The sequence below is a fragment of the Aquarana catesbeiana genome, linkage group LG04 (genome assembly GCF_042186555.1).
Source record: "Aquarana catesbeiana isolate 2022-GZ linkage group LG04, ASM4218655v1, whole genome shotgun sequence".
Classification (NCBI taxonomy): Eukaryota; Metazoa; Chordata; class Amphibia; order Anura; family Ranidae; genus Aquarana; species Aquarana catesbeiana.
In genome coordinates, this window is record NC_133327.1 from 124,537,384 (window position 1) to 124,552,603 (window position 15,220).

At 40.3% G+C, this 15,220-nt stretch overlaps 1 protein-coding gene across 4 annotated transcripts in view; it reads right to left on the bottom strand.

Moving 5' to 3' along the window:
- The window catches only part of EPHB1 (EPH receptor B1), a 453,260-nt gene that overhangs the window by 80,682 nt on the left and 357,358 nt on the right, over positions 1-15,220 (bottom strand). For 3 of the 4 annotated variants that reach the window (XM_073625512.1, XM_073625507.1, XM_073625508.1), the window contains exons 8-9: positions 5,900-6,008; positions 3,008-3,090 (exon numbers count right to left, since the gene is read on the bottom strand). In XM_073625512.1, coding sequence (XP_073481613.1) covers positions 3,008-3,090; positions 5,900-6,008 — 192 coding nt within the window. The remainder of the gene's footprint in view (positions 1-3,007; positions 3,091-5,899; positions 6,009-15,220) is intronic. The other variant, XM_073625511.1, reaches the window with a different exon arrangement.

The window sequence follows — 15,220 nt, forward strand, 5'->3', positions numbered from 1 at the left end:
AAAAAAAATAAAAATGCTGGAAAAAACAGCTTTATATAAAGGCATTTTTGTCTTATTCTCTGAAAAAAATCTATAAGCCTTTTCACTAAAAAATAAATTAAAAAACTACAATTCAAAGAAAAAAGTAGCAGTATAAAAAATGATGAACTTTAAATGGAAACTGTAATCATTTTTGTCAGATTTAATTGACATTTAATTATGAATGTTTCAAGTTTCTAAACTGATCTTTTGTATCATTTTTCTCATTATACATAAACCAGCTGCTCACTTGTGGTCTATCTCTCTCCGATTGATACTGCTTATATAGGAAGGGTGTTAAACAGCAGGGCGTCAAATATAACCCTTTCATATGGAACAGAGGTAAAAAAAATGAAAATAAATAGATAAATAAAGCAGGTTTTCTTTCTTTTTTCTGCACTGGCTACCTCTCAGGTTTCACATAGACTTTAATATCCTCTTGCTCACCTTTTATAAGGCTCTTCATGGCTTGGCACCCCATTATCTCTCTGAATTCTTATCAACTTACTCCACCCCTCGTAACCTCCGCTTCTCAAATTCAAATTCTGGTCTTTTCTACTCACCTACACTCGTCGGGAGACAGAGCCTTCTCCTGCTACACTCCAAAACTCTGGAATTCACTTCCAAAGAGTCAACTTCTCTAAACTCATTTAAATTGGATTGAAAAACGATTTTCTTTGGACAAGCCTTCATGTAATTGTCCCTTTTTTCCTTTATACTATACAGTGTATTTCTTGTGTTATCCTTGTAAAGCGCTTTGAGGAGCTACCTTTAAAGGCACTATATCCAATAAAGTTTATTATTATTATTATATTTATTCTACTTTCATCTGGTAATCCAGCAAACGAGTCTGTTGTTTTACAAAAGCTGCAGCAGAATGTATCGGTTTACATGGATGAGACAAACCACTTAACACTGGCAGGGGTGCTTACAATGGTCAACTTTTATTATGAAAACCTTTATCCCAAAAGGAAAAAATGGTTTGCTCTAACTGATTATAAAGTGTTAGCTGGAGTTTGTCTTCAATTAGATACTGTTTTTAAATCTGCTAATACATTTAACACTCCCTCCTCCTGACTGACAATGTTGCTGCCTGCTGTTCCTCCTGTGCTCATTTCTCCAGAGTTGTGTCTCACTAATCAGGAGGGGTTTTACTGGCCAGATCCCCAGGTGAAAATAGAGGGGAAAAGCCAAATAAAAGAAAACCGATACAGCCACCACGTCTCATGATTATTCAGTTGCAATATATTACATTTTTAGTTTTGGGTTTTTCTACTACTTTAAGTGAGAAGACTCTGGAGCCCCACACTTGCTGGTTGTTAGTGGTTGATAATTATTTAACACATTCCCTTAAAAAAATTGTACGTAGGATGTACCAAGATATATGCCCTAAAAATCCCCTGCTCTATACACATACCCTTTTACTCAATGGCAGCACTGTTGTTTATGATATTCAATTAAAAAAGGTATATAGTACTACTGCTCTGAGTACCTCTACAGTAGGTGTTTAACCTGCATTAACCCTTTTGTAAGCACAGTATGACTCTATGAATCCAAATGTTAAATGTCCCTTGTGTGAGAACTAGGAATGTGCACTGGTGTTTGTTTTTCCAGTTCTCAGATCTGCTGTGAATCAGAAAAATTAGTTATAAGGCTACCGTTAAGTTAACTGATATGCATACAGGTGCTGATAAACTTGGTCTGGGCACCTAACCTTAAAAAGACTCTGGTCATGAAAGGGTCTAATCCACTACTTGATGGCTCTATTTTCCATGCCACTGCTTTATGAACACTAAATATCCCATAGTACTTAGTCCATCTTGGGAGAGAGGAAGAAAGGGTGGCTACATTCCTACATACAGTGGGACTATGGAGAATGAACGTAGCCACCCTCTAAAAGGAAGTCAAAGCACAGAGCACAAAAAAAAAGATTTATATATAGATTTGAAGGAGGCTGAGAGCAATAGAAGGTAATTTTCTGAGTTAGGAAGTTAGGAATATTATATCTATATATCTATCTATATACTGTATATATATATATATATATATATATATATATATATATATATATTGTGACAGCGCAGTTCCCTGTCATGGTGTATGTGGCCCAGGATTCTCAGCTAGACAGGTTGAGGGGCTTCAGGATGGTTGTGCAATTTGGAGGAACCACTTTTTTCAGTGTTTGGTAGAATCCAGTTTGGGACATTGAGCCTGGATATTTCATAGTGATCCAGGTGGGATGAAATCTCCAATCCTGGGACCAGGATTTTAGAATAGCCAGGACACGGATTGTGCACGTGGGTTCTGGGTTTTTTGTAAGAGTCAGGACCAGGGTTCTGGGCTCCACTATCCTAAGGAGTCCAGGTGTGCAAGGGAGAAGCCAGAGGGCTGCATGGTGCAGTCTGTGATGGAACAGAGGGCCCAAGTCTGTGGGCTGGAGCAGCAGTAAAGCTGTGGAAGAAAGAGTGCTAACTGAGGTATAGTGTTTGCAAGTGCATACAGGGACTCTGTTACACGGTCAGGAAGAACGAGACACAAAGCCTGAGCAGCGGTGCTACTATAAAGAGCCAGGAGGCTGAACATTATTTTGTGTTAATGGTGAAAACCCCCTCCATGGGAAACCTAGATTGTTTGGACATTTTCTTTCCTATTAATAAATGTTGATCAACAAGTCCTTAAATGGCATAACTGGCGTGGACTGCACTGAGCTAAATACCCCCAAACATTTCAATATAATATACTCACTTTAACAGACTTTAACAAGTAGATCAATATGCATGCAAAGTGATGTAGTACATGTAACCTCTATTTTGGAAGCCTAATTTTTCTAATGACTGCCTTCACTGTATAAATGACCAACAAAGTCTAATGAAAACATCAACCATAGCAGTATAAGTAATAATATTGATAATACTAATAACAACAACAATAAATGTAATGATTGTACATCTAAGGTCTGGTCACTCTGTCTTGGAATGGGGAACCTTACCTCTGCCGGTGCTGTAGTGTTGTAGTTTATCACTGTACACTGCTTCTTTACTGTACGTCCTTTTCCTGGAATATATAACAAAACTAAACTTGAAAAATTGTGGTGCAGAGTCATAGATGGTGTTTTGTCTTATACAAGTGAAGAGGATAAATGCTTAATGGATAACTAGGTGGATCTAGCCAGAGAGCAGAAAATGGATTTCAGTAGGAATGGTATAGTGCAGACATAATGCATTAAGAACAATATCTGCTTTATCTGTTTTCTGCCAACTTACTAAATTGTTCCAAAGGACATCTAATTTCCTAAAGAAAACATTCGCATGTGATGACGATGAAATTCCAGAGCACCTAGTGACCTTTATGGTTATGGCCATGAGAAAACATTGTGGGATAGCTCCATAGAAAGAATACACAATGACCCTGCATTGTCAGAAAGTACTGGTTGGAAAATGTGTTTTATTTACCGTAATTGTCTTCTGTAAATTTCGTAAAGCTACATTTACGAGTAAAGTGCCAGTGGAAATGGCTTTTTGTGGAATAGGATGTGACTATGATAGAGGAGATCAGACCTGGCTTTGAAAAATTACAATATATTGTACAATTTTATTTTTTATTGTATTGTTACCATATAGAGAGGAAATGGAGTAAAACCTTTACAGAATAATCCTAGTTTAAATGACAAAACCAGTTAAAATGTCACTTGCAGTGAGGGATAAGCTCAATGCAGCCCAGACTTGACCCCCTAGTACAGCGGTCTCCAAACTACGGCCCGGGGGCCGGATGTGGCCCTTTGCTTCCCTTTATCTGGCCCTTGAGGCACTATTCCATCCACTGACACCAATAATGGGGCACCATTCTTCCCACTGATGCCAACAATGGGGCACCATTCCTCCCACTGATGTCAACAACTTCCAACACTTCTCCCACTAAAACCAATGATGGGGCATTGTTTACTCCCACTGACACTGGGGAGTTTTCTATTACCACTGACCACAGTCTGGCCCCCCTAAGGTCTGAAGGACAATAAACTGGACCTTTGTTTAGAAAGTTTGAAGACCCCTGCCCTAGTATATGATGTGCCTCCCTCCTCTTCAATATCCTGCATCACAGCTTACACAGAACAGAGGAAGAGCCTATGGCATTGGGGTAGCTGAGTTATTTTTTTTCTCTGGTACAGGCCTGCTGAGGACTATGAGATGACCGCTCACAGCAACCAAGATTTAAATACCTGAATTGGGACACAAAAAAAGTATATTGTTTCCATTGAAAGGCATTGCTTTTTTTTTCTAAAATGATCACTGGTTCATGTTACAGTACATGGTATTTAGATACAAACAGAGCTTGGGGGACTTATTATTTTATAATGTTCCCTTTTAGGTGCTTGCCAAGTATTATGATGAGAAGCAGGCCTATTCTCTTCTGTTCCTACAGATGAAAGGTTTCCCATGAATGACAAGTATTAAGCTAAACTCCTGACAAGTATAAAAAAACTTTTTAGCTTTTCTTAGCTTTGAAACATTCATATTTGTTTGGCGGTAGGATTTGATGCAGGGTAAAACAAACATTCTGAAGCTTCCCTATGCGGAAAAATGAAAGCATTCCATACAGTGGTTCCTAACACTTAAAACCAGAAAGTAAAATTTTGAATACACTCCCTGACACGTAACCCTTATCCTGTCCAATAATGAGCAGGGCCCTCTGATTCCTATTGTATTAAATTGTATTGTAATTGTACTGTCTGCCCTTATGTTGTAAAGCATTGTGGGCGCTATCGAAATCCTGTATAATAAAAATAACAATAATAACACTGAACAGCTCCCCAGGAACTGGGCCTTGTTTTCTGGCAAGGACACTGTCAGTGCCGACCAGGACAAGGTCATCTAAAGCCCAGGGTGAACATGACAAACTGTGCCCCCCCCCCCCCCCAACATGTATGAGCATTATGTGTCAGCAAAAAATCTCCCCCCAAAAAAAAACACTGAGTACTGATCTGTATGCTTACCCTCTAAGCATAAATCCCCCCTCCTCCCAGTACAAATCCACCTCCCTGCTGAAATCCCATTTCTCAGCACAGATCTGTACCCCATCCCCCAAATCCCCCCAGCTCAAATCCCCTCCCCCCAATGAAAAAAACAATTCACCTCTCCTAGCACAAATTCTCTACCACTTAAAATTTCCCCTCCTAGTACACATGTTCTCCCCCTCACTTCAAATCTCCCCTCCCGGCACAAACTGCCCCAAATCCCCCCACCTAGCACAAACACAAACTGCCTCATCCCCCTCCCAACACAAATCCCCCCAAATCAACACTCTTAACACCTAGCCCAAATTTCCCATCCTAGAAGGATATCCTCTGCCGCCCCCCCAAATTCCCCCTTCTAACACAAATCTACCCCCATCTCCTTGTGATGCCCCCCCCCCCAGCTCACATGATACCACAGTGACCAGGGTAGCCGTCCCTCCTGCCCACCCCTTGTCCCGTCCCGGGATGCTGTTATCACAAGGCTGGCTGAATAATTCACATGCATTTCAACTGTTTATTCAGCTGCTTACCTGGATTTCAGCTCCAATTCTGATCTGCACATGACCTCAGTTAGTAGAATGACAAGCTGAACATTATCCATAGAGACAACAATTCAATAAATGGTACTTACACTGATCCAAAATAGGAAATTTACACATAGAATGGAGTGCTTAAATAAACCTATGTAATATTCCAAAGTAGAAATCAGCACACCCACTTGTGGGTGTGACAGTGTTGCTTTATACTTTTGAGTAGAACATTATCTATAAACTATAATATAATTTGCTTCAATTGTGAATATCATACCATGTATGACCAGACATGGTACTTTTGTGAAGGAAACATATAAAGACAGAAACATGTACTTACCTGCTGCACACAATGGAAATAGCCACCAGAGATACTATGAAGACAACACCCGCTGCTGCCGAGCCAGCAATCAGTGGAAGCTGCTCTCTCAGCTCTGATTTGTAATCCTCTAAAAGTGGAAATAGGAGAAATTACACAGGATGGTGCCAGGTTGGCCTACAACAATAAACCTTTTGTAATGGAGCCTATCATTTGTGTCAAAGAGAACGAGTACATGAATGTGCAGATCCAAACCTTGACTCAGATCTTTATTATACATACTCCCTGTGTGATTCATGTTGAACCATCTAAAATGTCAAGTTTCCATTATGTGCCTCCACACTTTCCACCCAGCAAAGGTCACAGAATCTGTCAGGAACCTATCTCCTACTAATTTCTTGTGTATGTACAAATATATTCATAGTTCATATTGCAATAGAGAGAAATCTCCAGAATTTGAATCTATGTTCTTAGGATTAACTCTTTGTTGGGAGCTTTCACGGATTCTGATTAAAAATGGAAAAATGAATTGTCTCTGAACAGCCTTCAAAAAGTTATTTGCTTGTCCTTTTGACAATTCCAATGTTTTGCTGTTCATCCTTTTATACTTGATTGCACTGCATATTTATTTGTGGTACAAAACTGTTTTCCTATTGCTGTCTAAATCAACCTTAATCCCATTTGAATAAAGAGATATTTGATTCAAAAATGAATAAATGTCCTGATGCTGCAGTATAAAATAAACACAGATGCTAAGCAGGTAGTTAAATTATAATGAAAAATGGATTCCCTACAAATCTATTGGTTATTCAATTTGTTTTAGTCTAAATGACATGCTGGGTCTACTCTTGGAAGGTCTTGTATAGTTATATGTCTAAAAAAGGCTAATGAGTCTTTTAGTACTGCCTCTAGCAATGCTACCTTGCAAAAAAGACCTTCCCCCACATTAATCTTCACCTCCTCTCAGTTAAGGCTGGATGTGACAGTATGGGCACTGGATATTAACCCCCATCTATTTAACTAGGAGATAAGTGTGGGGTTTCGGGACACCCCTTCAGATTTCATCACAACAAAAAAGATGCGTTTCTACTCTCTGAACCCCTTCTTAAACAAGAAAAAATACCTCATCTTTGTAGCTCCTCATTGCTCTAAGTACATCTATTCATACAATGTAACTTAGTGCCATGATCTTTGTAAAAATGGGCACAAGTCTTTACCGGAAAAATTTGATACTGATGACTGCTGAGAAATAAGGTCTGTGAACAGAAGGACAGGACACGATGCTACATGAAGGAAAGCCTTATTTTCAAAATATTCTGATACGTAAAGTGGATGTAAACCTGATTCATGAAATTTTACCTGGGCACATATATCTGTAGTATTTACTTATCTCTCGCCAAAGCCCTAAGTCCAGTGTCTTACTGATGCTCTGTTCCTCTGTTAACAGAATAATCATTTCTGACAAGTTCTCCGACACAGGAGATAAAAACAGCTGGAAATTTGTCTCGTTTATGCCAAAACTCCACTCCATAACTAAAACTGGAAGAAAAAAATCTAACACAATGTGCACTTTCTAAACAGTATATAAAGCTGAAGACAGCAGGTATACAAATAAAACTTATATAGGGAGATTTGTTTCATCTCTGTGTATCATCTGAGGCTGTTCACTTCACTGGGTATAGGAGAGGGTTTACATACACTTTAAGGATCTGAACGGGAAGTGTCCCTATTTTCCATAACAAGTCAAAATATGTTTTTATTTGTTCAACTCAAATAATTGATGCTGTATTATGACTTACTTAAGTATGAAATCGGAAAGATTATTCAACTTGCCCTATAGCCACCAGTCTTAAACCAATACACTCAAATTACACTTCCATCTTTGCGTCTATTTTTCTTCTACATTTGTTCACTGTTATTGGGTGTTGCTTACCAAAGAAGAAAAAGTCAAATTCTTTTAGATAAATCATTGTCTAACCATATATATTACTCCCTCCTGCACTTCCTGTACTTGTTGTGTGTCCTTCCTGCCCCTGTTCTCCTTCTCAAAACTTTCTTCTCTATCACATTCCATAACGGACTCATCCAACCTAAAAGTCCAATGATACAAGATGTTATCCCTATCATTATGAGACATTCACACTAATAAAAATATTGCACTGGTAATATTATGGCTCTCTCTTGGTTGACTCTGTTTCCATGTTGACAGGGAAACTCAAATAACACGATGGTCAGGCCTATTTCAGGTCTTTTCTGCATATGAATAATAGCTACAGGTCAAATACCATCTGAATGGAAATGGGTGTAATGTTTGCTATTTGTTTTTGGCCATCAATGTTTTCTCCCCCTCCCTTGGTCGGTTAAGTTTTAAACATAAACAGATCTTTTACTTTAAATGCCTGGAAACTGACCTTATGCAAGACATCTTTCACTAATTTGAAATACTATCTCTAAAATATGATAACAGCTAATAGCACCCAAAACTTTCTAGATTTAAGTGGTTGATAGTAATTTTAGATGTTCACTCCCGCATTCAAGGAACACCGGCCAAGCAATCTACCCATGAAAGGACAGGTGATTATCTCACACTCCAACTGAGATATACTACGCCTAAAATATTACCTTGTGGAGAAGGGACAGGGAAGAAAACAAATATAAGTTTGTGTGTGTGTGTGTGGGGTGGGGCTTTTAAATTGAGAAGAACACAGATCATTGCATGTCTATGAGTAGTTTGTTGCTCATGCACATCTAGAGACACCATATTGGTTCCTGTAAATAAAAAGATTCCTGTCATCCCAGCTCAGGCATCAATGGGAACCCCATTAACCATGAGAGATGCATTCAGATCATACCATATCAACCATGTCATGCATTGAGAGTTAAAGCTCACCCAAACTCAGGGGCCTACGTTTGACTGCACATTATGAAACCATAAGAGTCCTGCCACAACGCATTAAAAAAGTACAATTCCACAAATGATACTTAGTTACATAGTTAGTCTGGTTTAAAAAAGACACAAGTCCATCTAGTTCAACCAATATGATATAGAAGTCTAGCAGTGCTTCACACACTGAAGATGCTAGATGTGGGAAATCTGTAATTTCATGCTTTGCTGTCTCTATTTATTTCAGAATTTCCAGGATAAGGGGCTGCCACATACCTGTATAATGCTTGTTCAAAGTATAATGAATTAATAGCATACCTAAATGCCCATTGAGTTCAACCTGTTCTAATTTTGATACAGTTTAATTGCTGCTGATCAAGAAGAAAGCATAAAAAACACAAAGCAAGCCAGCTGACTATTACTTCACCATGAAATTATCATTCTTTCCTGGGCCAATCAGTTGTTAGTAAAAAAAAAAATGATTCAGTATCTGGATCAATCTCTCCACCGATGAATCCTATTAATTATATCTGGAGATGCCATTTCTAGTACTAATAGTCAAATTAAAATTCACTTATAAATCTGGCCATCGGCACCTGCTTTTGCTGAGAATGCCAAACTGTGATCGCACTTGTAGCAAAGAACCCTTTCCATGGCGGAGATAAATGGTTTTCCTTTGAAGTCTGAGTGGATATCCCTGTGTACCTCACACAGTCTTAGGTCTTAAATGCTCAATGAACAGTCTATAATCTATGATCTGCTTAGGCATATTTCTCACATATCTTCTAAAGCACTTTTATTCCTAGTGTAAATTTACCTAACTTATGCAAATTTTAATTTATGGTGTTGCCCACATTTAAACCCTCTCAAATTCTGTTGTCCTTACTTGCAGATAGGCATGATAAAATAGTCTTGAGACTGAATTCCAGGAAAACTGCTAAATACATGGAATACTGGTAAACAGTTTCACTTGTCAAAGGACTTGCAATTCTGTTCTGCCAGGCATGTGATCCAGGCTGAATAGAATCATAAATTCTTAAGGCGTTAAAAAGTTCACTCTTGTGAGACAGCAAAGTCAGGTCCTGGAACTACCTGTAAACTACAATGTATAATAGCAGTACAGCTTGGTACAGGAGCCACCCCAATCTGTAACTGCACGATGAAGAAACAGCACACCAATGAGGTCATCATGCATCAGTGTAAAGATGTGCACAACTTGGTGGCATCCTTACACTGTTTAATGCATTGTGAAGGTCATTTTGATAAGCTTGGAGGGTACATGCCTGGACAAGGAAGCTTCTGACTTAGTGTCCCTCAATACCTAGAGAGGTTACAGCAATTGATATCTCTAGTTGATTCCTCTTTAGGACAATTACTATCAGATACACTGTATTTGTATATTACAACCACATTTTGAGTTCAATGCTTTTGGATTTTACTAATTAAAACATATTGATCTACATTCTATATTTCTGTTTTGCTGTTTAGGTTTTGGGATATAATTTAAGACATTTTAGGGTTTAGGTTAAGTGTTAGGGTGAGAGGTCAGTGCTAGGGGTGGTTTAGTGCTAGAGATATGTCACCACTTAGGAAAAGTTAGAGAAGCTTTGGAAATTACACTTGTTAGTGGCACTTGTTATAATGAACCCCATTAAAGTCAATGTGACCCGAACGTCAAAAATCAAAAGTGCACATTTTGAAGGCTTAAATGCAAGTAATTGGGCATACAATGGTTATAGGGGTCCGGGTCCTGCCCTGAGGGACATGTATCAATAAAAGAAAAGTTTGTGAAAAACATAATTTTTAAATGAGCAGTGATTTTTTGATTTTTAAAGTGAAAGCATAAAAATTAAAAATTCCTTCCAATATAGTGCCTGGGGGGTCCCCTTAGTCTACATGTAAAGTGGCAGATCTGTACCATGTCTAGAATCTGCTGCAGCAATAATTGCATTTATAAAGCCAAAAAAAATGACATTTCCCTGCAAGCTGTCTTTTTTTTGCTCAGCAATAGCTGGAGAGCCAGTGTGTATGATGAGGCCACAATGTAATGCACTGGGAACAAGATTAGAGTTTTTTGGATACATTCTGGTGTCACTCTGACTTTGGATAGAAGTAACGAGTGTGTAAAAATTGGTCTTTGGGTGTCGGTGGTGCCTTCCCACCATAACCCTATAGCGGTACTCTTGATGAAAGCAAGAATTGGCCTTGCTGTAAAAAATTGCAATGACATGCACCTGTCAAACAGGTGCAGAAAAATAACTCTTTGAGTGTCTGGGGTGCTTGATGAAGGCAAAAAAATTGCAATGATATGCACCTGTCAAACAGGTGCTGAAAAATTGGTCTTTGGGTGTTAATTGTGCCCATGAAACCTATACCAAAAACATTCTTCCAGATGAAATGATTGAACACCCCCAAGGCTAGGCAGCCTCGAAGTCCTGCAGAGATTCCACATCCCAAAAAGACAATCAGTGACATCGGCATCAGCGGCTTCATAGCTGGTAATCCAGGACTGATTAATTTTTATAAAAGTCAAACGGTCCACGGAGTCTGTGGACAGACGCGTTCTATGATCAGTATCAAAACCTCCTGCAGCACTGAATGCCCGTTCTGAAAGCACGCTGGATGCAGGGCATCCCAACAACTCAAAAGCATACTGGGCAAGTTCTGGCCAGTGGTCTATTCTCATGACCCAGTAAGTCAGTGGATCGTCAGCTGGAAAGCCCTCCATCTCTGTTTTGACCCTGAGGTAATCATCCACTATGTGATGCAGATGCTGCCGATGGGATGTGGAAGTTAACAGCCCTGGGAGGCGAGGACTAAAAAAATTCCAAAATGCCTCACTTATACGGACACCTTCTCTAATGCTCCTCTTTTGACCAACAGAAGACTCAAAACAACGTTTTCCACTACACTGCAACCTACTGGAGTCAGGAAAAACGTTCAATAAAATCCTCTTTAATGTGTCCTCAAGAGATTTTTATCTTCTGCACTCTCTGTGGGGACGGGATGAGTTCTGAGACCTTCCCCTTGGTCAAGGAGGGTTGCCAACCTGTAATAATCCTTCTCCTTTATGCCACGTATTCTTGGGTCCTTTTGTAGGCTTTGAAGCATGAGGTTGTCCATGTGCCTCGTTGGAACGCCATCACTTACAGATTGACGCATGTCTTCCTCTTCTTCGAAGCCTATGAAAGTGCTAGAATCCCCCTTCTCATTCAGGAATGATGGTGTCTGAATAAAGAGGGCCTTGAGAGGAAAGGAAGTCCTCCTCTTCCTTCTGCTGCTCTGCCTCCAGTGCCCTGTCCATAATGCCACACAATGTCTGCTCCAGCAGGAACACAATAGGGATTGTGTCACTGATGCTCACCATCCTTGTGGCCTCCTCAAATAGTGACAATAGAGTCACAAATAGTGACAATACAGTGCATGCATCCTTAATGATCAGCCATTGGGTGGCAGGGACTGTATTTTTTTTCCGCTGCAGCAGATGGGGCAGAGAAATTTTCTGGCTACAGTCTATAGCTGGCAGATGTGCTGCTAGGACCTGGGACACCCTGTGCTATACCATCATCCCTGTCAGTGAAGGCTGCTGAGAGGTAATGACTCGGTATAACCAGGGCAGACTGAAGTGGGTAAGGAGGAGGAGGAGGGACAGATTTGTGCCCCTTTTGTGTGGCTTTTAGGTGCTCTTGCCCACAGGCTGAGTGGTTGGATGTTAACTGCATTGTTAAGCATGTGGTACCCAAATGGCTGGTGTTTTTGCCACATCGGATGTGCCTGAGACACAGTTTGCAGATAGCAACAGTGCGATCTGCTGCAGATGTGCTGAAAAAAGCCCAAACAGCTGAGCTTTGGGGAGTGGGTATGGAGGTAACAGCTGCAGAATGTGATGGAATAGGGTGGCTGCTCTCTACTCTTTCTTGATGTCGGCCTCCTTGGGGTTGTGCCGCCTCACCTTTAGTTCCCTCACCTTCAATTTCCTCCTATGTTCTATCTAGCACCCAAGTCACGTCAGTGGCCTCATCATCATCATCATCTCCTCCATCATTACCACTGGAGACAACTTGGCAATATGCTGCGGCTGGGGGAACATGAATGCCCATTTGTCTACCAGTGTTCTCCCCTCTCTATAGGCTCATGTTCCTGTCATCCTCAACCTCAGAATGAACATCTGAATCCAGCAATGGCTGGGCATCGTCAAGGGGCAAGTGGCTGACGCTGTGGTCAAATAACAAGGAGGCAGGTTTAGCCACTCTGGCAACTGCAGGGGACTGCACACTTGTCTCTGCTTGTGTGACAGAGGATGAAGAGGATGAGAAAGGTTTAGTAAGCCAGTCCACTACCTCCTCTGCATGCTGTGGCTGGATAGCACGGGCAAACTCACTAAACAGAGGAAATGATACCCTGCTGACCACCACATCCACCTTTGCCTGTGGACACATTTGCTGCTGCCACCCTTACAGTGCCAAGGGATCATATGCCTCTCCTTGTTGTCCCCCCAGACAATATTGGAGGGAGGGGGCGATGTACTATAATCAACGTAAAGTGGTGTTTGATGCACTTTAATTTGAGTACTCACACTACACAGACACACTCCACGGATACACTATAATATACTGCAATATAATGCACCAAATGTACAGTGACGCACAGAGCTATATGGCGTTAAACTTGCAGTAACGCACACAGAAGTAAATGGCATTAAACTTGCAGTAACACACACAGAAGTAAATGGTGTTAAACTTGCAGTAACACACAAAACTATATGGCGTTAAACTGGCAGTAATGCACACAAAACTATTTGGCGTTAAACTGGCAGTAACGCACACAGAACTATATGGCGTTAAACTGGCAGTAACGCACACAGAACTATATGGCATTAAACTGGCAGTAGCGCACACAGAACTATATGGCGTTAAACTGGTAGTAAAGCACACAAAAGTAAATGGCGTTAAACTGACAGTAACGCACACAGAACTATATGGCGTTAAACTGGCAGTAACGCACACAGAAGTAAATGGCATTAAACTTACAGTAACGCACAAAACTACATGGCATTAAACTGGCAGTAACGCACAAAAAACTATATGGCATTAAACTGGCAGTAACGCACACCGAAGTAAATGGCATTAACTGGCAGTAATGCACACAGAACTGTATGGCATTAAACTTGCAGTAACGCACACAACTATATGGCGTTAAACTGGCAGTAATGCACACAAAACTATATGGCAATAAACTTGCAGTAACGCACACAGAACTATATGGCGTTAAACTGGCAGTAACACACACAGAACTATATGGCGTTAAATTGGCAGTAGTGCACATAGAACTATATGGCGTTAAACTGCCAGTAACATACACAGAACAATATATGGCGTTAAACTGGCAGTAACGCACACAAAACTATATGGCGTTAAACTGTCAGTAACTCACACAGAAGTAAATGGTGTTAAACTTGCAGTAATGCACAAAACTATATGGCGTTAAACTGGCAGTAACGCACACAGAACTATATGGCATTAAACTTGCAGTAGCGCACACAGAACTATATGGCGTTAAACTGGCAGTAATGCACACAGAACTATATGGTGTTAAACTGGCAGTAACACACAAAACTATATGGCGTTAAACTGGCAGTAACGCACACAAAACTATATGGCATTAAACTGGCAGTAACACACACAGAAGTAAATGGCATTAAACTTGCAGTAACGCACAAAACTATATGGCGTTAGACTGGCAGTAACGCACACAGAACTATATGGCGTTAAACTGGCAGTAACGCACATAGAAGTGAATGGTGTTAAACTGGCAGTAATGCACACAGAACTATATGGTGTTAAACTGGCAGTAACGCACAAAAAACTATATGCCGTTAAACTGGCAGTAACACACAAAAAACTATATGCCGTTAAACTGGCAGTAACGCACACAGAAATATATGCCGTTAAACTGGCAGTAACGCACAAAAAACTATATGGCATTAAACTGGCAGTAACGCACACAAAACTATATGGCGGTAAACTGGCAGTAACGCACACAGAAGTAAATGGTGTTAAACTGGCAGTAATGCACACAGAACTATATGGTATTAAACTGGCAGTAACGCACAAAAAACTATATGCCGTTAAACTGGCAGTAACACACAAAAAACTATATGCCGTTAAACTGGCAGTAACGCACACAGAAGTAAATGGCGTTAAACTGGCAGTAATGCACACAGAAGTAAATGGTGTTAAACTGGCAGTAACGCAATCAAATAGACGGTGTTCAACCATCACTACACTGACGCTATCTGAACTTTCCCTACTCTACACTAATATATGTATGAATGACACGGTCTCACTACACTTCAGTGAAACTATCTGAGCTGTCCCTACTCTAGCTGCACACTATGCAAAGCTGAATGATGGTCCTCCTCACTACACTCACACTATTCCTAGACTGACACCAAACTA